The sequence below is a fragment of the Hyperolius riggenbachi genome, chromosome 10, assembly GCF_040937935.1.
Source record: "Hyperolius riggenbachi isolate aHypRig1 chromosome 10, aHypRig1.pri, whole genome shotgun sequence".
Lineage (NCBI taxonomy): Eukaryota > Metazoa > Chordata > Amphibia > Anura > Hyperoliidae > Hyperolius > Hyperolius riggenbachi.
Window position 1 is genome coordinate 62928930 of NC_090655.1, and position 25795 is coordinate 62954724.

Below are 25795 nucleotides of genomic sequence, written 5' to 3' on the forward strand. Positions count from 1 at the left end.
GTTGTTTTACCCTATTTTGTCGCAAAAGCAATGAAAGTCTATGGAGACTTTCACACTTATTGCTGTCCCTTTAGGTGCACGGAAAGTATCAGATCCATGTCTTATTGACACAACATCTAGACAAACCCCTATCGGTTATTCATTCAGTTTTATTAGCCCAAAATAATGAAAAACTTCTTTGTTGCCAAGAAAAATGGAATCTTGACATTTTGGGTTTAGTCCAGACAACACTGATTGAGAGGGCATGTTAGAGGATTTTGTGAAAATCCCCATCTCAGCTAGAGATAGACTAATTCAGGTTAAATTCCTTCATAGAACCTACCTTACTCCTGTAAGAATGCACAATATTTGTGACTCCGACTCGAACAGTGCAATCTGCCAGAGATGTTCTGCCGAGAATGGCACATTCCTACATATGTTCTGGAGTTGTAACAACATTCAAGTATGTTGGATGGATATTTTTGCTATTATAGACAAAATCTTGGAATCACACTTTTATTGCACACCCAAACTAGCGCTACTAGGACTATTTCAATAACAGACGTGTAGTAAGTATACACTTATAATCCGCATATTATGTTTCTATGCATGTAAGGAAATCCTAAGGCCTGGAACCCACTGAAAACCGCAAACGCAAAACGCAACCGCTAGCGTTTTGTCTGAGCGGTTTGCAAGCGGATTCATGCGCGTTTTTGGTCGTGTTTTGCAACATTGTATTTTTTTCCCCAGCGGGTGCCTAGCGTTTTGCGTTTTGCGTTTTTATCCTGATTGGTCCTGTGAATTATTTTTCATTTTGTTACAGTGTGCTTAACCGTAAAACGCTAGCAAAACCGCTCAGTTTAGGTTTTGCTGAGCGTTTCTGCTAGCGTTTCAATACTTTACATTGAAGCGCTAACGCTCCCAAAATGCTACAGGTCCTGCGTTTGCGTTTCTGGGAAACGCAAACGCTCCTGTGGAAGTTGCCCCATCCATTAACATTAGCCCAGCGTTTTGGCAAACTGCTAGCGTATTGCAGTGCTGCCAAAACGCTGCCAAAAGCGCTCCTGTGGGTTCCAGCCCTTAGAGTCTGGAAAGGGGATGCTATTCCATCCATCAACCACTGGAAGCGTACCATCAATCTTGCCCTCCTCTTATACCAAATGACGTACAAAAAACGTAATTGTTCACAACGATTTCACTAAATATGGGCACCGTGGTATAACAATGTTATGACGGCTGGTTCTAATTTGAAGCCTTGATTCTTCCTCTTCCCCTAAAAAATTATACTAAAACATGGTACTAAAACCTAATTATGCCATGGCTGGAGTTGGGCTCAAAGTCTCTCTTTTTCTCTCTTTCTCTTCCTCCTCTCTCTTCTCTTCCTCGCTTACCTTTTTTTCTTCTCACTCTCTTCTTCCTGTCTTTCCTCTTAGTGGCACGGTCCTCCTACTCTATAAGCATACTCACTAGTATTATTAATCATCCTAAGGTATATGCTCCAAGTATCTGATGTTTGATACATACTCTGCATACCTGTGATAATATTATATATGTTAATTGTGTAGAAATAATTTCTGGTAATACTGATACTACTGTATATTCCTCCCAGTATGGTAATATTAATATTAATGCTTCAACAATACTCATGTAATCTCCTGCCTGTAGGAACACAGTACTATTTTCTGTGTACTGTTTCCTTTTTTGTGTTCAAAATAAAAATTGATTTGTTAAAAAAAAATGAAGTATCAGATCCGACAGAAGGGCAACAGTGCATTACTGCAAGCCTGTGCTTAACACAGTCTATGGGCAGCACGTGCATAGCTCCAAACTGTCCCTCTTTTGGATGGACAGTCCCTTCTGGGAGCCCTGTCCCTCTTTTCTCCTCATTTGTCCCTCTTTCAGGACTTTGTCCCTCTTTCTATGTAAATATATACATTTCTGTACTAAAAAATGTGTTTGATTGTCTCTAAACTGTAATCCCAACCAGTGGCGTAACTAAGGAGCTATGGGTCCCGGTGCAAGTTTACATGGGGCCCCCAAGCACTCTATACGTAACAATAGATATGGCCCACCAAAACCTGCCAAGGATTTCCACAGTGTCAGAGGTGCAAGAAGGGGATGGGGGACAGTTTGTTAATGATTACTACTATTTAAAGCATCTATAAAAGTGATTATTACCAGCACATGACCTATAGAAAGATAATATTGTGCTTGAGGGAGGGCCCCTCTGGCCCAAGGGCCCCTATGCGGTCGCTACCTCTGCACCCCCTATTGCTAAGCCACTGTTTCCAACCTTTAAATTTATATATTACTAATTTTAAAATGTTAATATGAAGGAAAATGAACCAGGATAGAAAGGACCAGTGTGATTTGAATTATAAAACAACATATTTTTCTTATGAAATCTTTATGGTACGCGTGACGGGGGGGGGGTGACAGGGGTATGATCAGGGACATGGCTTACATGTCCGTCTTTCTTATCTCAAAAAGTTGGGAGGTATGCAGATAGTGTAAACAACGGAGCATGTTGCCCATGCGTGGACCGACGGAAATCCCAGGGATGTACATCCTGCCCAGCATCGAGTACGTTACTGAGCCAGGGGCAGCGTTTTGCATGAGACTGTCGATGCACTCTGCCACAGGGTCATGGTTGTCATTTTTTGCGTTGCGGTGGGATGCGGCAGAAACATCACATCCGCACCGCAACACAGAAATCAAGTGTAAAACCAGACTGTAGCTATAAAAACAGGAAATTCTATCAGATTTGTTGATTGAATTTATGGAAAAAGGTGTTTTTTTTCTATTTTTTATCGAATTGTCTTAAAATTGCATTTTTTTAATTGTGCTGTGTGTGGCCATCTCAGCTCTGCTCACAGCTGCAGAATGAGGTTTGGCTGTGGAACCTCATTTATTACAGGGATCACCAATAATTGGAAAACCAGAATAGTTCTATGAGCAGCTAAGGATCAAAGCATGAAGAATCTCGATCAGCTGGTTAGTGAGCATCACATGACTCACGTAGCCGGTCTCCTTATCATGTGACTACAGCTCATCTCTCCTCTGCTTCACCTGACTCTTCCCGACCAGTAAGAGCTGCTGTCAGTTGCTAAGGAAGTGGCGGTCGCTAAAGGCGCTGGGGGACGTAGTTCACTGACGGACCCAGGGCGGAAGTTGTTGGACGGGAGACTTCCTGCTGTCAGTTTCGCTCCTCAGTCAGATCTGTCTACCGAGAAACATGTCTGCCGATTTCCAGGGATATGAACAGGACTACAGTGTCCTCACGGCCGAGATCACCAGTCGCATCGGCCGCATACCCAGACTGGTCGGGGGTGAGTGGAAGTTGAGGGCACTGCAGGGGTACAAGAGGTCATACACTGTCTATATAGAGGGGGCAGGAACTATACAGGGGATACTGTGGTGCGATACTAACTGCACAGGGAGCATACTGTGGTGGGATACTAACTGTTCAGGGGGTAAGCTGTGGTTGGATACTAACTGTACAGGGGGTATACTGTGAGCATAGTACTAACTATACTGTGGTGGGACACTAACTGCACAGGGAGCATACTGTGGTGGGATACTAACTGTTCAAGAGTTATGCTGTGGTAGCACACTAACTGTACAGAGGGTATGCTGTGGAGAGACACTGTGCAGGGAATTTACTGCTGTGGGTTACATAACTGTGCAGGGGATATATTTTGGTAGGACACTAACTGTTCAGGGGGTAAGCTGTGGTGGGATACTAACTGTACAGGGGGTATACTGTGAGGGTACACTAACTGTAAAGGTGGCATACTGTTGTGGGACAGTAACTGTACAGGGAGCATTCTGTGGTGGGATACTAACTGTTCAGGGGCTAACTGTGGTGGGATACTAACTGTACAGGGAGCATTCTGTGGTGGGATACTAACTGTTCAGGGGCTAACTGTGGTGGGATACTAACTGTTCAGGGGCTAACTGTGGTGGGATACTAACTGTTCAGGGGCTAACTGTGGTGGGATACTAACTGTTCAGGGGCTAACTGTGGTGGGATACTAACTGTTCAGGGGCTAACTGTGGTGGGATACTAACTGTTCAGGGGCTAACTGTGGTGGGATACTAACTGTTCAGGGGCTAACTGTGGTGGGATACTAACTGTTCAGGGGCTAACTGTGGTGGGATACTAACTGTTCAGGGGCTAACTGTGGTGGGATACTCCACTGTGCAGGGGCTAACTGTGGTGGGATACTCACTGTTCAGGGGCTAACTGTGGTGGCATACTCACTGTTCAGGGGCTAACTGTGGTGGCATTCTCACTGTTCAGGGGCTAACTGTGGTGGCATTCTCACTGTTCAGGGGCTAACTGTGGTGGCATTCTCACTGTTCAGGGGCTAACTGTGGTGGGATACTAACTGTTCAGGGGCTAACTGTGGTGGGATACTCACTGTGGTGGGATACTCACTGTGTAGGGGCTAACTGTGGTGGGATACTAACTGTTAAGGGGCTAACTGTGGTGAGATGCTAACTGTGGTGGCATACTCACTGTTCAGGGGCTAACTGTGGTGGGATACTCACTGTGCAGGGGCTAACTGTGGTGGGATACTCACTGTGCAGGGGCTAACTGTGGTGGGATACTAACTGTTCAGGGGCTAACTGTGGTGGGATACTAACTGTTAAGGGGCTAACTGTGGTGAGATACTAACTGTTCAGGGGCTAACTGTGGTGGCATACTCACTGTTCAGGGGCTAACTGTGGTGGCATACTCACTGTTCAGGGGCTAACTGTGGTGGCATACTCACTGTTCAGGGGCTAACTGTGGTGGCATACTCACTGTTCAGGGGCTAACTGTGGTGGCATACTCACTGTTCAGGGGCTAACTGTGGTGGCATACTCACTGTTCAGGGGCTAACTGTGGTGGCATACTCACTGTTCAGGGGCTAACTGTGGTGGCATACTCACTGTTCAGGGGCTAACTGTGGTGGCATACTCACTGTTCAGGGGCTAACTGTGGTGGCATACTCACTGTTCAGGGGCTAACTGTGGTGGCATACTCACTGTTCAGGGGCTAACTGTGGTGGCATACTCACTGTTCAGGGGCTAACTGTGGTGGCATACTCACTGTTCAGGGGCTAACTGTGGTGGGATACTAACTGTTCAGGGGCCAACTGTGGTGGGATACTAACTGTTCAGGGGCCAACTGTGGTGGGATACTAACTGTTCAGGGGCCAACTGTGGTGGGATACTAACTGTTCAGGGGCCAACTGTGGTGGCATACTAACTGTTCAGGGGCCAACTGTGGTGGCATACTCACTGTTCAGGGGCCAACTGTGGTGGCATACTCACTGTTCAGGGGCCAACTGTGGTGGCATACTCACTGTTCAGGGGCCAACTGTGGTGGCATACTCACTGTTCAGGGGCCAACTGTGGTGGCATACTCACTGTTCAGGGGCCAACTGTGGTGGCATACTCACTGTTCAGGGGCCAACTGTGGTGGCATACTCACTGTTCAGGGGCCAACTGTGGTGGCATACTCACTGTTCAGGGGCCAACTGTGGTGGCATACTCACTGTTCAGGGGCCAACTGTGGTGGCATACTCACTGTTCAGGGGCCAACTGTGGTGGCATACTCACTGTTCAGGGGCCAACTGTGGTGGCATACTCACTGTTCAGGGGCCAACTGTGGTGGCATACTCACTGTTCAGGGGCCAACTGTGGTGGCATACTCACTGTTCAGGGGCCAACTGTGGTGGCATACTCACTGTTCAGGGGCCAACTGTGGTGGCATACTCACTGTTAAGGGGCCAACTGTGGTGGCATACTCACTGTTCAGGGGCCAACTGTGGTGGCATACTCACTGTTCAGGGGCCAACTGTGGTGGCATACTCACTGTTCAGGGGCCAACTGTGGTGGCATACTCACTGTTCAGGGGCCAACTGTGGTGGCATACTCACTGTTCAAGGGCCAACTGTGGTGGCATACTCACTGTTCAGGGGCCAACTGTGGTGGCATACTCACTGTTCAGGGGCCAACTGTGGTGGCATACTCACTGTTCAGGGGCCAACTGTGGTGGCATACTCACTGTTCAGGGGCCAACTGTGGTGGCATACTCACTGTTCAGGGGCCAACTGTGGTGGCATACTCACTGTTAAGGGGCCAACTGTGGTGGCATACTCACTGTTCAGGGGCCAACTGTGGTGGCATACTCACTGTTCAGGGGCCAACTGTGGTGGCATACTCACTGTTCAGGGGCCAACTGTGGTGGCATACTCACTGTTCAGGGGCCAACTGTGGTGGCATACTCACTGTTCAAGGGCCAACTGTGGTGGCATACTCACTGTTCAGGGGCCAACTGTGGTGGCATACTCACTGTTCAGGGGCCAACTGTGGTGGCATACTCACTGTTCAGGGGCCAACTGTGGTGGCATACTCACTGTTCAGGGGCTAACTGTGGTGGGATACTCACTGTGCAGGGGCTAACTGTGGTGGGATACTAACTGTTCAGGGGCTAACTGTGGTGGGATACTAACTGTTAAGGGGCTAACTGTGGTGAGATACTAACTGTTCAGGGGCTAACTGTGGTGGCATACTCACTGTTCAGGGGCTAACTGTGGTGGGATACTCACTGTTCAGGGGCTAACTGTGGTGGGATACTCACTGTGCAGGGGCTAACTGTGGTGGGATACTCACTGTGCAGGGGCTAACTGTGGTGGGATACTAACTGTTAAGGGGCTAACTGTGGTGGCATACTCACTGTTCAGGGGCTAACTGTGGTGGCATACTCACTGTTGACGGGCCAACTGTGGTGGCATACTCACTGTTGACGGGCCAACTGTGGTGGCATACTCACTGTTGACGGGCCAACTGTGGTGGCATACTCACTGTTCAGGGGCCAACTGTGGTGGCATACTCACTGTTCAGGGGCCAACTGTGGTGGCATACTCACTGTTCAGGGGCCAACTGTGGTGGCATACTCACTGTTCAGGGGCCAACTGTGGTGGCATACTCACTGTTCAGGGGCCAACTGTGGTGGCATACTCACTGTTCAGGGGCCAACTGTGGTGGCATACTCACTGTTCAGGGGCCAACTGTGGTGGCATACTCACTGTTCAGGGGCCAACTGTGGTGGCATACTCACTGTTCAGGGGCCAACTGTGGTGGCATACTCACTGTTCAGGGGCTAACTGTGGTGGCATACTCACTGTTCAGGGGTTAACTGTGGTGGGATACTAACTGTTCAGGGGCTAACTGTGGTGGGATACTAACTGTTCAGGGGCTAACTGTGGTGGGATACTAACTGTTCAGGGGCTAACTGTGGTGGGATACTAACTGTTCAGGGGCTAACTGTGGTGGGATACTAACTGTTCAGGGGATAACTGTGGTGGGATACTCCACTGTGCAGGGGCTAACTGTGGTGGGATACTCACTGTGCAGGGGCTAACTGTGGTGGGATACTCACTGTGCAGGGGCTAACTGTGGTGGGATACTAACTGTTCAGGGGCTAACTGTGGTGGGATACTAACTGTTAAGGGGCTAACTGTGGTGAGATACTAACTGTTCAGGGGCTAACTGTGGTGGCATACTCACTGTTCAGGGGCTAACTGTGGTGGGATACTCACTGTTCAGGGGCTAACTGTGGTGGGATACTCACTGTGCAGGGGCTAACTGTGGTGGGATACTCACTGTGCAGGGGCTAACTGTGGTGGGATACTAACTGTTCAGGGGCCAACTGTGGTGGCATACTCACTGTTCAGGGGCTAACTGTGGTGGCATACTCACTGTTCAGGGGCCAACTGTGGTGGCATACTCACTGTTCAGGGGCCAACTGTGGTGGCATACTCACTGTTCAGGGGCTAACTGTGGTGGCATACTCACTGTTCAGGGGCCAACTGTGGTGGCATACTCACTGTTGACGGGCCAACTGTGGTGGCATACTCACTGTTGACGGGCCAACTGTGGTGGCATACTCACTGTTGACGGGCCAACTGTGGTGGCATACTCACTGTTGACGGGCCAACTGTGGTGGCATACTCACTGTTGACGGGCCAACTGTGGTGGCATACTCACTGTTGACGGGCCAACTGTGGTGGCATACTCACTGTTGACGGGCCAACTGTGGTGGCATACTCACTGTTGACGGGCCAACTGTGGTGGCATACTCACTGTTCAGGGGCCAACTGTGGTGGCATACTCACTGTTCAGGGGCCAACTGTGGTGGCATACTCACTGTTCAGGGGCCAACTGTGGTGGCATACTCACTGTTCAGGGGCCAACTGTGGTGGCATACTCACTGTTCAGGGGCCAACTGTGGTGGCATACTCACTGTTCAGGGGCCAACTGTGGTGGCATACTCACTGTTCAGGGGCTAACTGTGGTGGCATACTCACTGTTCAGGGGTTAACTGTGGTGGGATACTAACTGTTCAGGGGCTAACTGTGGTGGGATACTAACTGTTCAGGGGCTAACTGTGGTGGGATACTAACTGTTCAGGGGCTAACTGTGGTGGGATACTAACTGTTCAGGGGCTAACTGTGGTGGGATACTAACTGTTCAGGGGATAACTGTGGTGGGATACTCCACTGTGCAGGGGCTAACTGTGGTGGGATACTCACTGTGCAGGGGCTAACTGTGGTGGGATACTCACTGTGCAGGGGCTAACTGTGGTGGGATACTAACTGTTCAGGGGCTAACTGTGGTGGGATACTAACTGTTAAGGGGCTAACTGTGGTGAGATACTAACTGTTCAGGGGCTAACTGTGGTGGCATACTCACTGTTCAGGGGCTAACTGTGGTGGGATACTCACTGTTCAGGGGCTAACTGTGGTGGGATACTCACTGTGCAGGGGCTAACTGTGGTGGGATACTCACTGTGCAGGGGCTAACTGTGGTGGGATACTAACTGTTCAGGGGCCAACTGTGGTGGCATACTCACTGTTCAGGGGCTAACTGTGGTGGCATACTCACTGTTCAGGGGCCAACTGTGGTGGCATACTCACTGTTCAGGGGCCAACTGTGGTGGCATACTCACTGTTCAGGGGCTAACTGTGGTGGCATACTCACTGTTCAGGGGCCAACTGTGGTGGCATACTCACTGTTCAGGGGCCAACTGTGGTGGCATACTCACTGTTGACGGGCCAACTGTGGTGGCATACTCACTGTTGACGGGCCAACTGTGGTGGCATACTCACTGTTGACGGGCCAACTGTGGTGGCATACTCACTGTTGACGGGCCAACTGTGGTGGCATACTCACTGTTGACGGGCCAACTGTGGTGGCATACTCACTGTTGACGGGCCAACTGTGGTGGCATACTCACTGTTGACGGGCCAACTGTGGTGGCATACTCACTGTTGACGGGCCAACTGTGGTGGCATACTCACTGTTGACGGGCCAACTGTGGTGGCATACTCACTGTTGACGGGCCAACTGTGGTGGCATACTCACTGTTGACGGGCCAACTGTGGTGGCATACTCACTGTTGACGGGCCAACTGTGGTGGCATACTCACTGTTGACGGGCCAACTGTGGTGGCATACTCACTGTTGACGGGCCAACTGTGGTGGCATACTCACTGTTGACGGGCCAACTGTGGTGGCATACTCACTGTTGACGGGCCAACTGTGGTGGCATACTCACTGTTGACGGGCCAACTGTGGTGGCATACTCACTGTTGACGGGCCAACTGTGGTGGCATACTCACTGTTGACGGGCCAACTGTGGTGGCATACTCACTGTTGACGGGCCAACTGTGGTGGCATACTCACTGTTGACGGGCCAACTGTGGTGGCATACTCACTGTTGACGGGCCAACTGTGGTGGCATACTCACTGTTCAGGGGCCAACTGTGGTGGCATACTCACTGTTCAGGGGCCAACTGTGGTGGCATACTCACTGTTCAGGGGCCAACTGTGGTGGCATACTCACTGTTCAGGGGCCAACTGTGGTGGCATACTCACTGTTCAGGGGCCAACTGTGGTGGCATACTCACTGTTCAGGGGCTAACTGTGGTGGCATACTCACTGTTCAGGGGTTAACTGTGGTGGGATACTAACTGTTCAGGGGCTAACTGTGGTGGGATACTAACTGTTCAGGGGCTAACTGTGGTGGGATACTAACTGTTCAGGGGCTAACTGTGGTGGGATACTAACTGTTCAGGGGCTAACTGTGGTGGGATACTAACTGTTCAGGGGATAACTGTGGTGGGATACTCCACTGTGCAGGGGCTAACTGTGGTGGGATACTCACTGTGCAGGGGCTAACTGTGGTGGGATACTCACTGTGCAGGGGCTAACTGTGGTGGGATACTAACTGTTCAGGGGCTAACTGTGGTGGGATACTAACTGTTAAGGGGCTAACTGTGGTGAGATACTAACTGTTCAGGGGCTAACTGTGGTGGCATACTCACTGTTCAGGGGCTAACTGTGGTGGGATACTCACTGTTCAGGGGCTAACTGTGGTGGGATACTCACTGTGCAGGGGCTAACTGTGGTGGGATACTCACTGTGCAGGGGCTAACTGTGGTGGGATACTAACTGTTCAGGGGCCAACTGTGGTGGCATACTCACTGTTCAGGGGCTAACTGTGGTGGCATACTCACTGTTCAGGGGCCAACTGTGGTGGCATACTCACTGTTCAGGGGCCAACTGTGGTGGCATACTCACTGTTCAGGGGCTAACTGTGGTGGCATACTCACTGTTCAGGGGCCAACTGTGGTGGCATACTCACTGTTCAGGGGCCAACTGTGGTGGCATACTCACTGTTGACGGGCCAACTGTGGTGGCATACTCACTGTTGACGGGCCAACTGTGGTGGCATACTCACTGTTGACGGGCCAACTGTGGTGGCATACTCACTGTTGACGGGCCAACTGTGGTGGCATACTCACTGTTGACGGGCCAACTGTGGTGGCATACTCACTGTTGACGGGCCAACTGTGGTGGCATACTCACTGTTGACGGGCCAACTGTGGTGGCATACTCACTGTTGACGGGCCAACTGTGGTGGCATACTCACTGTTGACGGGCCAACTGTGGTGGCATACTCACTGTTGACGGGCCAACTGTGGTGGCATACTCACTGTTGACGGGCCAACTGTGGTGGCATACTCACTGTTGACGGGCCAACTGTGGTGGCATACTCACTGTTCACGGGCCAACTGTGGTGGCATACTCACTGTTCAGGGGCCAACTGTGGTGGGATACTAACTGTTCAGGGGCTAACTGTGGTGGGATACTCACTGTTCAGGGGCCAACTGTGGTGGGATACTCACTGTTCAGGGGCCAACTGTGGTGGCATACTCACTGTTCAGGGGCCAACTGTGGTGGCATACTCACTGTTCAGGGGCCAACTGTGGTGGCATACTCACTGTTCAGGGGCCAACTGTGGTGGCATACTCACTGTTGACGGGCCAACTGTGGTGGCATACTCACTGTTGACGGGCCAACTGTGGTGGCATACTCACTGTTCAGGGGCTAACTGTGGTGGGATACTCACTGTTCAGGGGCCAACTGTGGTGGCATACTCACTGTTCAGGGGCCAACTGTGGTGGCATACTCACTGTTCAGGGGCCAACTGTGGTGGCATACTCACTGTTCAGGGGCCAACTGTGGTGGCATACTCACTGTTCAGGGGCCAACTGTGGTGGCATACTCACTGTTCAGGGGCCAACTGTGGTGGCATACTCACTGTTCAGGGGCCAACTGTGGTGGCATACTCACTGTTCAGGGGCCAACTGTGGTGGCATACTCACTGTTCAGGGGCCAACTGTGGTGGCATACTCACTGTTCAGGGGCCAACTGTGGTGGCATACTCACTGTTCAGGGGCCAACTGTGGTGGCATACTCACTGTTCAGGGGCCAACTGTGGTGGCATACTCACTGTTCAGGGGCCAACTGTGGTGGCATACTCACTGTTCAGGGGCCAACTGTGGTGGCATACTCACTGTTCAGGGGCCAACTGTGGTGGCATACTCACTGTTCAGGGGCCAACTGTGGTGGCATACTCACTGTTCAGGGGCCAACTGTGGTGGCATACTCACTGTTCAGGGGCCAACTGTGGTGGCATACTCACTGTTCAGGGGCCAACTGTGGTGGCATACTCACTGTTCAGGGGCCAACTGTGGTGGCATACTCACTGTTCAGGGGCCAACTGTGGTGGCATACTCACTGTTCAGGGGCCAACTGTGGTGGCATACTCACTGTTCAGGGGCCAACTGTGGTGGCATACTCACTGTTCAGGGGCCAACTGTGGTGGCATACTCACTGTTCAGGGGCCAACTGTGGTGGCATACTCACTGTTCAGGGGCCAACTGTGGTGGCATACTCACTGTTCAGGGGCCAACTGTGGTGGCATACTCACTGTTCAGGGGCCAACTGTGGTGGCATACTCACTGTTCAGGGGCCAACTGTGGTGGCATACTCACTGTTCAGGGGCCAACTGTGGTGGCATACTCACTGTTCAGGGGCCAACTGTGGTGGCATACTCACTGTTCAGGGGCCAACTGTGGTGGCATACTCACTGTTCAGGGGCCAACTGTGGTGGCATACTCACTGTTCAGGGGCCAACTGTGGTGGCATACTCACTGTTCAGGGGCCAACTGTGGTGGCATACTCACTGTTCAGGGGCCAACTGTGGTGGCATACTCACTGTTCAGGGGCCAACTGTGGTGGCATACTCACTGTTCAGGGGCCAACTGTGGTGGCATACTCACTGTTCAGGGGCCAACTGTGGTGGCATACTCACTGTTCAGGGGCCAACTGTGGTGGCATACTCACTGTTCAGGGGCCAACTGTGGTGGCATACTCACTGTTCAGGGGCCAACTGTGGTGGCATACTCACTGTTCAGGGGCCAACTGTGGTGGCATACTCACTGTTCAGGGGCCAACTGTGGTGGCATACTCACTGTTCAGGGGCCAACTGTGGTGGCATACTCACTGTTCAGGGGCCAACTGTGGTGGCATACTCACTGTTCAGGGGCCAACTGTGGTGGCATACTCACTGTTCAGGGGCCAACTGTGGTGGCATACTCACTGTTCAGGGGCCAACTGTGGTGGCATACTCACTGTTCAGGGGCCAACTGTGGTGGCATACTCACTGTTCAGGGGCCAACTGTGGTGGCATACTCACTGTTCAGGGGCCAACTGTGGTGGCATACTCACTGTTCAGGGGCCAACTGTGGTGGCATACTCACTGTTCAGGGGCCAACTGTGGTGGCATACTCACTGTTCAGGGGCCAACTGTGGTGGCATACTCACTGTTCAGGGGCCAACTGTGGTGGCATACTCACTGTTCAGGGGCCAACTGTGGTGGCATACTCACTGTTCAGGGGCCAACTGTGGTGGCATACTCACTGTTCAGGGGCCAACTGTGGTGGCATACTCACTGTTCAGGGGCCAACTGTGGTGGCATACTCACTGTTCAGGGGCCAACTGTGGTGGCATACTCACTGTTCAGGGGCCAACTGTGGTGGCATACTCACTGTTCAGGGGCCAACTGTGGTGGCATACTCACTGTTCAGGGGCCAACTGTGGTGGCATACTCACTGTTCAGGGGCCAACTGTGGTGGCATACTCACTGTTCAGGGGCCAACTGTGGTGGCATACTCACTGTTCAGGGGCCAACTGTGGTGGCATACTCACTGTTCAGGGGCCAACTGTGGTGGCATACTCACTGTTCAGGGGCCAACTGTGGTGGCATACTCACTGTTCAGGGGCCAACTGGGGTGGCATACTCACTGTTCAGGGGCCAACTGGGGTGGCATACTCACTGTTCAGGGGCCAACTGGGGTGGCATACTCACTGTTCAGGGGCCAACTGGGGTGGCATACTCACTGTTCAGGGGCCAACTGGGGTGGCATACTCACTGTTCAGGGGCCAACTGGGGTGGCATACTCACTGTTCAGGGGCCAACTGGGGTGGCATACTCACTGTTCAGGGGCCAACTGGGGTGGCATACTCACTGTTCAGGGGCCAACTGGGGTGGCATACTCACTGTTCAGGGGCCAACTGGGGTGGCATACTCACTGTTCAGGGGCCAACTGGGGTGGCATACTCACTGTTCAGGGGCCAACTGGGGTGGCATACTCACTGTTCAGGGGCCAACTGGGGTGGCATACTCACTGTTCAGGGGCCAACTGGGGTGGCATACTCACTGTTCAGGGGCCAACTGGGGTGGCATACTCACTGTTCAGGGGCCAACTGGGGTGGCATACTCACTGTTCAGGGGCCAACTGGGGTGGCATACTCACTGTTCAGGGGCCAACTGGGGTGGCATACTCACTGTTCAGGGGCCAACTGGGGTGGCATACTCACTGTTCAGGGGCCAACTGGGGTGGCATACTCACTGTTCAGGGGCCAACTGGGGTGGCATACTCACTGTTCAGGGGCCAACTGGGGTGGCATACTCACTGTTCAGGGGCCAACTGGGGTGGCATACTCACTGTTCAGGGGCCAACTGGGGTGGCATACTCACCGTTCAGGGGCCAACTGGGGTGGCATACTCACCGTTCAGGGGCCAACTGGGGTGGCATACTCACCGTTCAGGGGCCAACTGGGGTGGCATACTCACTGTTCAGGGGCCAACTGGGGTGGCATACTCACTGTTCAGGGGCCAACTGGGGTGGCATACTCACCGTTCAGGGGCCAACTGGGGTGGCATACTTACCGTTCAGGGGCCAACTGGGGTGCCATACTCAGTAGGGAGTGGCAGTGTTTGGAGTCCAGCCCAAGGACTCCTTACCGAATAGGTGCTGGCTTACTGAACAGCAACAACTGCTGCTGGGTGGACTGTGAGAGGATACTGACTGTATAGGGAGGATCCTATGATGGTTCACTGATAAATATATAAAATGTAATTGTTTGCATGGAGTAGGAAGTACTGTTGGGGACAGTAACTATAGCTGGTGGCGATTATTGGTGGCACTGGGATGGTATTGGGGGGCAAATTGGATGGTTTAGGGCATATTTAACTGTCTGTATCTAGATAAACTGTAGAGGTGGGAAAGTGGGACCGACTCAACAGATAGGGGGATCACTGGGAACTGAAAGGTTTGGTATGGGGTAGGGATAGTGGCTGCACAGAGTGTGTATTATAGGGTGGGATATTAAGCATTGTAATTAAGTATACTGTGGAAAGAGACACTGACTATAGAAGGGGAAGCTGTTGGGGAACATTGTTTACACAGAAGGGATGCGGAGTATATACAGTGGGAAATGGGATATAATGGTGGAGGGATATTTATTACTGGAAGACACTGAATATGGGCTGGAGACACTGTGTCTGGAAAGGTGCATATATAGGTCGCAACACTGCACAGAAAAATAAACACTAGAAGTCCCTGATTATGGTAGTACTGTGCTACAAAATAGACATCGACTATTACTGTATGGGGAAGGATTGAGAAGATGTGCCTTTCAGTGACTCTGAGAAGGCAGAGCTATTGGGGATCACTAGAGAAATGTTGCTGTGGGGGACAATGAACAGATTTGACAATAGGACCATCAGAATATCGTGACCATAGACCTGGGGTGTCAAACTCAAATACAAAGTGGGCCAAAATTGAACACTGGGACCAAGTCCCGGGCTAACCTCAATGTCTAGATGAAAGACTGTCCCTGGTGTCTAGTGGTTCCCCGCCATCCCCTACTCCCCTAAATAATTTCCTGGCCTCTAGTGACCCCCCCCCCCCCCCCCTCATCCTGTTACAGTTTCCTGGTGTGTAGTGCTTTAACCCTCCTTCCCTGGTGATCTTGGGCTTCACCCCCAATAAAGCTTCCCTAGTGGTCTAGAGTGGACCAAACATAATGCGAAGTGGGGAAACCACTTGGGGGCCAAATTGTATGGCTCCGTGGGCCAGATTAGGCCTACAGATCAGAGTTTGACATGTATGCCATAAAGAGACATGAAGGAGGTTATAACTTGGGAGAGACATTGAAGAGATTATGACTGAATTGGGACACTGAGGAGATGTGGCTGTGGCTGTAGGGAAATGCTGATCATACTTGGGTCTGGGCAGTTGTAGATAGAGCAGTGGTTGGTGAGGTTGATGCTTATAATATTTTTAATGATCTTATTTCAGAGGAGAAGAAACAGATGGTGATTAATGTGGAGAAGCAGCTTGATGAGGCCAAAGAGCTGGTATGTGTTTTTTTTTTTTGTTCTTGGTTTTTTTTTTTTTTTTTTTTTTTTTTCTGAAAAATGAAAAATAGGCCAGGGAGTTTTTTTTTTTTTTTTTTTAAATGTTATGATTATGAAATACTGAGACAAACTGCTTATTAAACACCTTGACAACTTTTGTGCCTTCAGTTTTGAGGTGTATTTTGCTTTCCTGAATCTAACAGGAAACAATTTTTGTATAAAATCCTCATATATCACCTGAAATGAGAGGTACAGTGGCTTGCAAAAGTATTCGGCCCCCTTGAAGTTTTCCACATTTTGTCACATTACTGCCACAAACATGAATCAATCTTATTGGAATTCCACGTTAAAGACCAATACAAAGTGGTGTACACCTGAGAAGTGGAAGGAAAATCATACATTATCCCAAACATTTTTTTTACAAATCAATAACTGCAAAGTGGGGTGTGCGTAATTATTCAGCCCCCTGAGTCAATACTTTGTAGAACCACCTTTTGCTGCAATTACAGCTTCCAGTATTTTTTGCCATCATTGATGTTCTGCTAACTTCACTGCTGATCTCCTGTGGACTTCTCCTTACCAGATTAATTACTGATGCAACTTTGCTGAACCCCTTCAGCCACATCATTGGTGACATTTACCTAATTTTGGTCTAACTGCTGTCCCCCTGTCTATGCTTCCACTCTCCACACCCCATCCTACCTTATCCCATCAGTACAAAATGTTCCCTCCTATTCACTCCCTTACCCCTCCACCATTTCCTAGCCATCTCCCTCCCCATCTCGCTCTCCCCCATCACCACATGCTCTACCTCCACCTCCTTCTACACCTTGTCCCCCTTCTGTTTCCCCGCACCCTCTCCCCTTTTGTCCTTAGACTCCCTTTTGGCCCTCAACCCCCATGCACCTCCCTTCCCTCCCCCCCAAACTCTACCCACACACCCCCTCGGCATAACCCTATTCCTATCCATCCTACCCCTAGGCATTCGCTCCGTGTTTCCTGTATCCTCTGGAATGCCAGGTCCACCCGCAATTAGCTGCTCTCTGGAAATCGCTCCCTCCAGCCACCAGACTCGCCCCCACTTTTAATACCTTCACACAAGCTCTCAAGACTCACCCTTTCATGCTCACATACCCCCCCTACACCAGCACCATAATATGTTCTGTTCAGGGGTGTTTCTAGCCACTTTGTCACTCCAGGCAAGAAAACCTGTGGCGCCCCCCCCCCCCCCCCCTCCACACTCAAATCTCAGGGCCAGCCAGGGGAGAGTGGGGCATATAATATCAAGAGGGGGCACGCCACTCACTATGAGGCAGTGGCGTACCTAGGGTATTTGGCACCCGGTGCTGATTATCCACAGTCACCACCACCCCCCCCCAATAATTGGGGCTTCGTTGCGCGAAAAATGTGTGTGGTCATAGACCAAAATGTGGGTGTGGTCACGGGTGGAGACAAGTTTACATGAACTTAGCAATGGTGGGACATTAGATTAGGACAGTGGTGGCGAAAAGTCACTTATCAATCGCAAAGTGCCAACAGCAATTTAAACTAAATACAAACATTTTAACTCATACATGAACATTATGGAAAATCCAAGTTGAAAATAAACTGTGAAGATAAACAATTTCATCCATCCTACTCCTGAAAAATGTATTTTTTTTAGAACCCCCCAGTTTTATTTTCTGTTTTAAAAAGCTAAAAAAAAGTAGGTTTAATGCTATTGTCTCATATGATGATGATTCTGCTTTTCCCATAGTCTCGCAGTTAGCAATCATGAGGCCCCCAACAAGACAAATTCAGCAATCTTGAGGCCCTCAACAAATCATGAGGCCCCCAACAAGACAAATTCAGCAATCATGAGGCCACCAACAAGACAAATTCAGCAATCTTGAGGCCCCCAATAAATCATGAGTCCCCCAACAAGACAAATTCAGCAATCATGAGGCCCCGAGCAAGACAAATTCAGCAATCTTAAGGCCCCCAACAAATCATGAGGCCCCCAACAAGACAAATTCAGCAATCATGAGGCCACCAACAAGACAAATCCAGTAACCATGAGGCCCCCAACAAGACAAATTCAGCAGTCATGAGGCACATAAATAGACAGCATTTCACATAAATGGGCAGAATGCCCCCTTAATATGGTAGACACCTCTCACCTGGCTTCTGAATTCTCCTCTACTGGCTGCTGTGCCTGGCTGGCAATACTATTTTTGTCTGGATTGGGGATGATGTGTGGGCTGGAAGGCCTGCTGTGGCCTGACTGGCGGTGATGCTGTGGCTGGGCTGGCTGGTGGCGAAGCTGTGGCTGGGCTGGCTGGTTGAAGTAAATGCTGGCCTGACTGGTGGTGATGCTGTGGCCTTTTTGCCAGTGATTCTGGGCTGGTTGGCCTAGATAGTTTAGGTAGTGAGAGGTGCCCCCTAGTTTAGGTAGTGCCAGGAGCCCCCCAGTTTAGGTAGTGACAGGACCCCCCAGTTTAGGTAGTGACAGGAGCCCCCAGTGTATGTAGTGACAGGGGCCCCCCAGTTAAGGTAGTGACAGGAGCCCCCAGTTAAGGTAGTGACAGGTGCCCCCCAGTTCAGGTAGTGACAGGAGCTCCCAGTTCAGTTAGTGACTGGCGACCCCCAGTGTGTGTAGTGACATGAACCCCCAGTTTAGATAGTGACAGGGACCCCCAGTTTAGATAGTGACAGGGACCCCCCGGTTAGATAGTGACAGCGACCCCCCGGTTAGATAGTGACAGCGACCCCCCGGTTAGATAGTGACAGCGACCCCCCGGTTAGATAGTGACAGCGACCCCCCGGTTAGATAGTGACAGCGACCCCCCGGTTAGATAGTGACAGCGACCCCCCGGTTAGATAGTGACAGCGACCCCCAGGTTAGATAGTGACAGCGACCCCCAGGTTAGATAGTGACAGCAACCCCCCAGGTTAGATAGTGACAGGGACCCCCAGGTTAGATAGTGACAGGGACCCCCCAGGTTAGATAGTGACAGGGACCCCCAGGTTAGATAGAGACAGTGACCCCCCAGGTTAGAGACAGTGACCCCCAGGTTAGATAGTGACAGCGACCCCCAGGTTAGATAGTGACAGCAACCCCCCAGGTTAGATAGTGACAGGGACCCCCAGGTTAGATAGTGACAGGGACCCCCCAGGTTAGATAGCGACAGGGACCCCCCAGGTTAGATAGTGACAGGGACCCCCCAGGTTAGATAGTGACAGGGACCCCCAGGTTAGATAGAGACAGCGACCCCCAGGTTAGATAGAGACAGCGTCCCCCAGGTTAGATAGAGACAGCGACCCCCAGGTTAGATAGTGACAGCGACCCCCAGGTTAGAGACAGCGACCCCCAGGTTAGATAGTGACAGCGACCCCCAGATTAGATAGTGACAGCGACCCCCAGGTTAGATAGTGACAGCGACCCCCAGGTTAGAGACAGCAACCCCCAGGTTAGATAGTGACAGGGACCCCCCAGGTTAGATAGTGACAGGGACCCCCAGGTTAGATAGAGACAGTGATCCCCCAGGTTAGAGACAGCGACCCCCAGGTTAGATAGTGACAGGGACCCCCCCAGGTTAGATAGTGACAGGGACCCCCCCCAGGTTAGATAGTGACAGGGACCCCCCCAGGTTAGATAGCGACAGGTGCCCCTCGGAATCAGGGCTAGCCAGGAATCCGGATGCATATAAAAAAATCATCATGAGCAGCAGATCTGCAGATCTTGGCACTCACTGTGAGGTGTGTTGCCTCTGATAGTTTGTGCGCACACTGCGCAGTCAGGTGTAGCCGGCCGGCGGTAGCACTGGTGACTGGTCCCTGCGTCGCAACACGTGTGACAGGCGGGGGGCGGAGTTAGGGGCGGCGCCGACGTGTAAACGAACTAGCGTGCGGAGGCCGCACGCTAGTCTGCACAGAGAGGGAGAGGGGGCGGGGAGAGGGGGCGGACCAGTAGGCGGCGGCACCGCACATATGAACTAATGTGCGTGCTGCTTGCTCAGAGACTCAGGAGAGGAAGGGGGCGGACCAGTAGGCGGCGCCGGGCACAGGCTGAGCTGCCTGTCACAGCCGGCGCCGACCTGGCTGGCTGAAAGAAGAAAAAAAAAATTAAACAAACGCACAGAGCGGCGACTTGGCGAGAAGGCGCCCACTTAGACCCACGGCGCCATAGGCAAAAATTTATAGTTGCCTAGTGACTCAGACGCCCCTGGTTCTGTTAGACACCCTCTCAACAGATGCACCTATTGTCTCCACCCGCACCCTTTAGATTGTAAGCCTCTGGCAGGGCCATCTCCCTTAGTGTTTCCAGCTTGATTATGCAATTTTACTAACAATCACCCCTCTTGTGGACTAGAACAGTATCTATTTTGACCTGACACTGTATTATCAAATCATTTGCATGATCTTGCTTTGTTGTGAGTTTCCTGTATGTCCTACCTTGTATGTTAACCCTTTTATCTATTGTGCAGCGCTGCGTAATATGTTGGCGCTATATAAATACAATAAATAATAATAATAATAATAATTTTAGGGTATGTCTCTACCAGCTTTTCACATCTAGAGACTGAAATACTTGCCCATTCTTCTTTGCAAAACAGCTGCAGCTCAGTAAGATTAGATGGACAGCGTTTGTGAACAGCAGTTTTCAGATCTTGCCACAGATTCTCGATTGGATTTAGATCTGGGCTTTGACTGGGCCATTCTAACACATGGATATGTTTTGTTTTAAACCACTCCATTGTTGCCCTGGCTTTATCTATAGGGTCGTTGTCCTGCTGGAAGGTGAACCTCCGCCCCAGTCTCAAGTCTTTTGCAGACTCCAAGAGGTTTTCTTTCAAGGTTGCCCTGTATTTGGCTCCATCCATCTTCCCATCAACTCAGACCAGCTTCCCTGTCCCTGCTGAAGAGAAGCCACTACAGAGCATGATGCTGCAACCACCATATATGACAGTGGGAATGGTGTGTTCTGAGTGATGTGCAGTGTTAGTTTTCTGCCACACATAGCATTTTGAATTTTAGCCAAAATGTTCCATTTTGGTCTCATCCGACCAGAGCACCTTCTTCCACATGTTTGCTGTGTCCCCCACATGGCTTGTGGCAAACTGCAAACGGGACTTCTTATGCTTTTCTGTTAACAATGGCTCTCCTCTTGTCACTCTTCCATAAGAGCCAACTTTGTGCAGTGCACGACTAATAGTTGTCCTATGGACAGATTACCCCACCTGAGCTGTAGATCTCTGCAGCTCGTCCAGAGTCACCATGCATTTCTGATCAGTGCTCTCCTTGTTCAGCCTGTGAGTTTAGGTGGACGGCCTTGTCTTGGTAGGGTTACAGTTGTGCCATACTCCTTCCATTTCTGAATGATCGCTTGAACAGTGCTCCTTGGGATGTTCAAGGCTTTGGAAATCTTTTTGTAGCCTAAGCCTGCTTTAAATTTCTCAGTAACTTTATCCCTGACCTGTTTGGTGTGCATTTTGGACTTCATGGTGTTGGTGCTCCCAATATTCTCTTAGACAACCTCTGAGGCCATCACAGAGCAGCTGTATTTGCACTGACATTAGATTACACACAGGTGCACTCCATTTAGTCATTAGCACTCATGAGGCAATGTCTATGGGCAACTGACTGCACTCAGACCAAAGGGGGCTGAATAATTACGCACAACCCACTTTGCAGTTGATTTGTAAAAAATGTTTGGAATCATGTATGGTTTTCGTTCCACTTCTCACGTGTACACCGCTTTGTATTGGTCTTTCATGTGGAATTCCAATAAAATTGATGCATGTTTGTGGCAGTAATGTGACAAAATGTGGAAAACTTCAAAGGGGCCGAATACTTTTGCAAGGCACTGTATGTGGAGGCTGCCACATTTATTTATTTTTTTAACACTGCAGATTGCCTAGCTGTCCTGCTGATCCTCTGCCTCTAATACTTTTAGTTATAGACCCTGAACAAGCATGCAGATGAGATGTTTAGGACAATGCTTAAAGGGAACCTGTACTGAGTAAAATTATTTAAAATAAACACATGAGGTAACTTCAAATGAATATTACATAGTCACCTTGCCATCAATTCCTCTCAGAAGCTCACCATTTTCTTCTGACAATGATCCCTTCCAGTTCTGACAACATTTTGTCAGATCTGAAATATATCAGTTGCTGTCAGTTACAGCTGAGAGGAGAACGGATGTGTCTATGTGTCCCTATGGCTCAAGTGGGCGATATTCTAGTTTAACTGTGTGCTGACCAGAAACCTGTTATGGAGTAATGGCCATTATCAAAATGGAGGACAGAGAATTTCATTGATCACAGTAGACAAACAGGAGGCAGGAGAGGAGAAAGAGATTGAGGAGTAGACTACACAGGAGGTAAGTATGACTTGTGTATGTTTATTTTGACTTTTAATTTTCAGTTCAGGTTTTCTTTAAAGTGTATTCAAGGCGACATGTGACATGATAAGATAAATCTGTGCATGTACAGTGCAAGGCATATTAATAACCAGGCTGTTTTCCTTATTTTATTTTTCTGCCTGAAAGAGTTAATTTTCAGACATACAAGTAACAGCTTCTGTCTTGTCTGTACCTTGTTGGGAATATAGTAAACTCACTGATAAGCAAATTATAGCCATAAAAGTTTTCCTGGCAGAATTCCACTTCTGAGGTCAGGAGAGCGCTAGAAAAAGGTCAATTATTGTATTTAAACTTTGGGACACTTAAGAGGCTGCCTTTGAGCAGAGACAACAAAACATTCAATCTACTTTGTAAATGTTTAAATCAAAAATAAAATCGAAAACCTTGCGCTCCTTTCCTGAAGAAATCCGTGCTTTCCAAATGATCCTTTTGCTCCTTGGTCTCTATGCACTGAGCTGCTCTACATGTGTTGGACAAGGAGGAACTTGCTCTAGAAAAAAGGAAGCGCTCTATCGTGCATTACCCAAGGATGTGTTTAATCGCAAAATAAGGTTATACTCACAAGATATAAATGGTTAAAATCGCTCATCAGCGGTACAGTCCACCGCTAGATGGGCAACAACGCGCTGTGGCCTGCAGCGCGTTCTCCGATACTTGGGGAAGCCGTCTCGTTGTGGGCGTGGCTGTGGATTCAGCATGCGTATGGCGTCATTACGCGTTTTGGCGCTCTCTGCCTTCGTCAGATGACGGTCATACGCACTGGACGCTGGCTATGTACGCTCCTGTAGCCGTCGTCATGGCTACTGGAGCCAAACAGAAGGGTTTTTTTAAAAATTAAAAACAACTTTATTAGTAACGAACAGTTGGGCGCACACTATGTTTAAATGGATACGCTGTGTTGCGCCCAGATGATATAAACAACAACTAGGAAAACTTGATGCGCTGGCTCACAGCAGTGGTATGTCAGGCCATGTTTTTGGATTCGTTTTCCAAGCGGTATCATGTAAATCGTGAAAAGCAGGGGAGAGAGGATTGAGCCCTGCGGCACCCCATATTTAAGTGATACAGGGGTGGACAGGAAGGGCCCCATAGATACTTTGTGGGTTCTGCCACTCAAGAAGGATTGGAACCACTGAAGAACTATGCCATCAATGCCGCAGTATTCCTGTAGCCTGTTTATCAAGATGTCATGGTCAACTGTATCAAAGGCTGCAGAAAGGTCTAGCAGTATGAGGATCAAGCACTCTCCTCTGACTCCTGCCATGAGCAGGTGGTTGCATATTTGGATGAGGGCAGTTTCAGTGCTGTGGTGTTTCCTGAAGCCAGACTGGAATGGGTCATAACTGTTGTTTTGTAGGATTTTGGCTTCTAGCTGGAGGTAGACAGCTTTTTCAATTAGCTTGCCCAGAAAGGGGAGGTTAGAGACAGGTCTGTAGCTGGTCATTGCATCAGGGTCCAGGGAGGTTTTTTTGCGGAGAGGCCTGATGATTGCTTCCTTCAGTAAAGCAGGAAATATCCCTGATTGTAAGGAACAGTTAACAATTTTGAGGAATACCGGTACGAACAGGTCGGGGCAGTTCAACATGAACTGTGTTGGGCCAGGATCCAGGCACAGGTAGTTAGGCGGAGGTGAAGGAGGATGCTTGATGTGACTTCTTCATCAATTTCTTTGAAGTTTGACCAAGGTGTTACGTTGTCTCTGCTAATGGTTTTCGGCTCTATATTAGGCTCAGATGCTGTAAGTTGGATGGCGGACCTTATAGCGGAGACTTTGTCTGTGAAGAAATGGGCAAATTGGTCACAGAGGTTTTTTGAAGACTCGATATTAAGTTTTTGATATGCCGGGTTGCAGAGTTTTTCCACTGTGTGGAACAGTTGGGCTGGTTTGTTAACTGCATTTGCAATCTCTTATGATAGAAAGGATGATTTTTTTTTTCTGTGATTACCTTTTGGTAGTTCTTCGAGTGAAGGATTAAGGCATGTTTGTCTTCTGGGGACTGAGATTTGCGCCACAGTCTCTCAAGTTTTTGGCCTTGTCTTTTCAGCTCTTTTATGGCGTTATCAAACCCCTGTGCATGATGGTGTGGAGTAAGATATTTGGTGCACACAGAAACAATGGTCTTAAAGGTGGTGGACACACATTTGTTGTATTTAAACACCAGAGTATCAGAGTCCAAAGTGGATTCAGTCAATTCATCAAAGCTAAGGTTATCTCTGATATCTTGAGGTGTTAGCACTTTTAAGCGGCGATATTTTATTTGATTCTTGACCTGGTGTTTGACAGCTGGTATTGAGAGGGAGAAGTGGATAGTGTGATGGTCTGACCAGGCAACAGGATTAATTTCCACATTGGCTGTTGACAGCCCAGTATGGAATATAAGGTCCAGAGTGTGACCTTTCCTGTGAGTAGCAGAGCTGATTGATTGGAAGAAACCCAGTTCATGTAAGGCACGAGGTAGCTCTATTCCAAATTGTGAAGAGGAGTCATCCACCCATGTATTGAAATCTCCAAGAACAATCCATCTGGGGGTTTCCAGTGTTAGGTTGCATAGGAGATCTACAAGTTCCTTAAAGAATTCTGAGTATTTTTCTGGTGGGCGGTAGATCAGCAGTATGTTAATGTTTTTGTTTTTCTCAGCTGAAAGTTGCACCCCCAAGCATTCAAACGAGTTGGTAGGTCCTACAGTAAGTGGTCTAATTTTCAAAGCTGATCTAAAGCAAAGTGCAACCCCTCCACCCCTGCGTTCTGTCCTGTTGCAGTATATCACAGAATAGTTTGTTGGCACGGCGGCCTGTTCAAGCATTTTTGAACAGCGCACTGTGAGCCAGCTCATAAAGTTTTCCTAGTTGTTGTTTATATCATCTGGGTGCAACACAGCGTATCCATTTAAAGAGTAACTGTTAGCCCCAAAACTGAAAATTAAATCTCTCTTGCAATGTTTTATTTACTATTTAAATGAGCCAAAAAGGCATTGTAGAAGTTAAAAATCAATATAAATTTTTTACTATGTATCCTTTTCCCCAAGCTCCGGACGCAAAGCCGCATATCAGATACTGCTGAGCATGCATAGCATGCCTAGCTCTGCCCGACCCCCCTCTCCCCCCCAGGACCAGGTGCCGATATATGCTCACCCCAAACAGCTGACCGCTCTGACACGGAGAGAGAGCGGGAGCACTTCCAGCGCCGCCACCGCAGAGCAGCCGCCGCCGAGTCACATGTGAGAGATGTCATGTGCATCTCTCACATGTGACTCGGCGGCGGCTGCTCTGCGGTGGCGGCGCTGGAAGTGCTCCCGCTCT

At 49.7% G+C, this 25795-nt stretch overlaps 2 protein-coding genes across 6 annotated transcripts in view; one reads left to right on the plus strand and one right to left on the minus strand.

The window, feature by feature from the left end:
• ZDHHC6 (zinc finger DHHC-type palmitoyltransferase 6) overlaps window positions 1–3069 on the minus strand; it is a 52983-nt gene extending 49914 nt beyond the window's left edge. The window contains exon 1 of the mRNA XM_068256569.1: window positions 2998–3069. Coding sequence (XP_068112670.1) covers window positions 2998–3032 — 35 coding nt within the window. The 5' untranslated portion in view covers window positions 3033–3069. The remainder of the gene's footprint in view (window positions 1–2997) is intronic.
• A 6-nt stretch (window positions 3070–3075) lies between these two features.
• The window catches only part of VTI1A (vesicle transport through interaction with t-SNAREs 1A), a 565329-nt gene continuing 542609 nt past the window's right edge, over window positions 3076–25795 (plus strand). The window contains exons 1-2 of one of the 5 annotated variants that reach the window (XM_068256574.1): window positions 3076–3308; window positions 16031–16089. In XM_068256574.1, the coding sequence (XP_068112675.1) occupies window positions 3215–3308; window positions 16031–16089 (153 nt within the window). In that variant the 5' untranslated portion in view covers window positions 3076–3214. The remainder of the gene's footprint in view (window positions 3309–16030; window positions 16090–25795) is intronic. The other 4 variants (XM_068256575.1, XM_068256572.1, XM_068256576.1 and 1 more) reach the window with 4 other exon arrangements.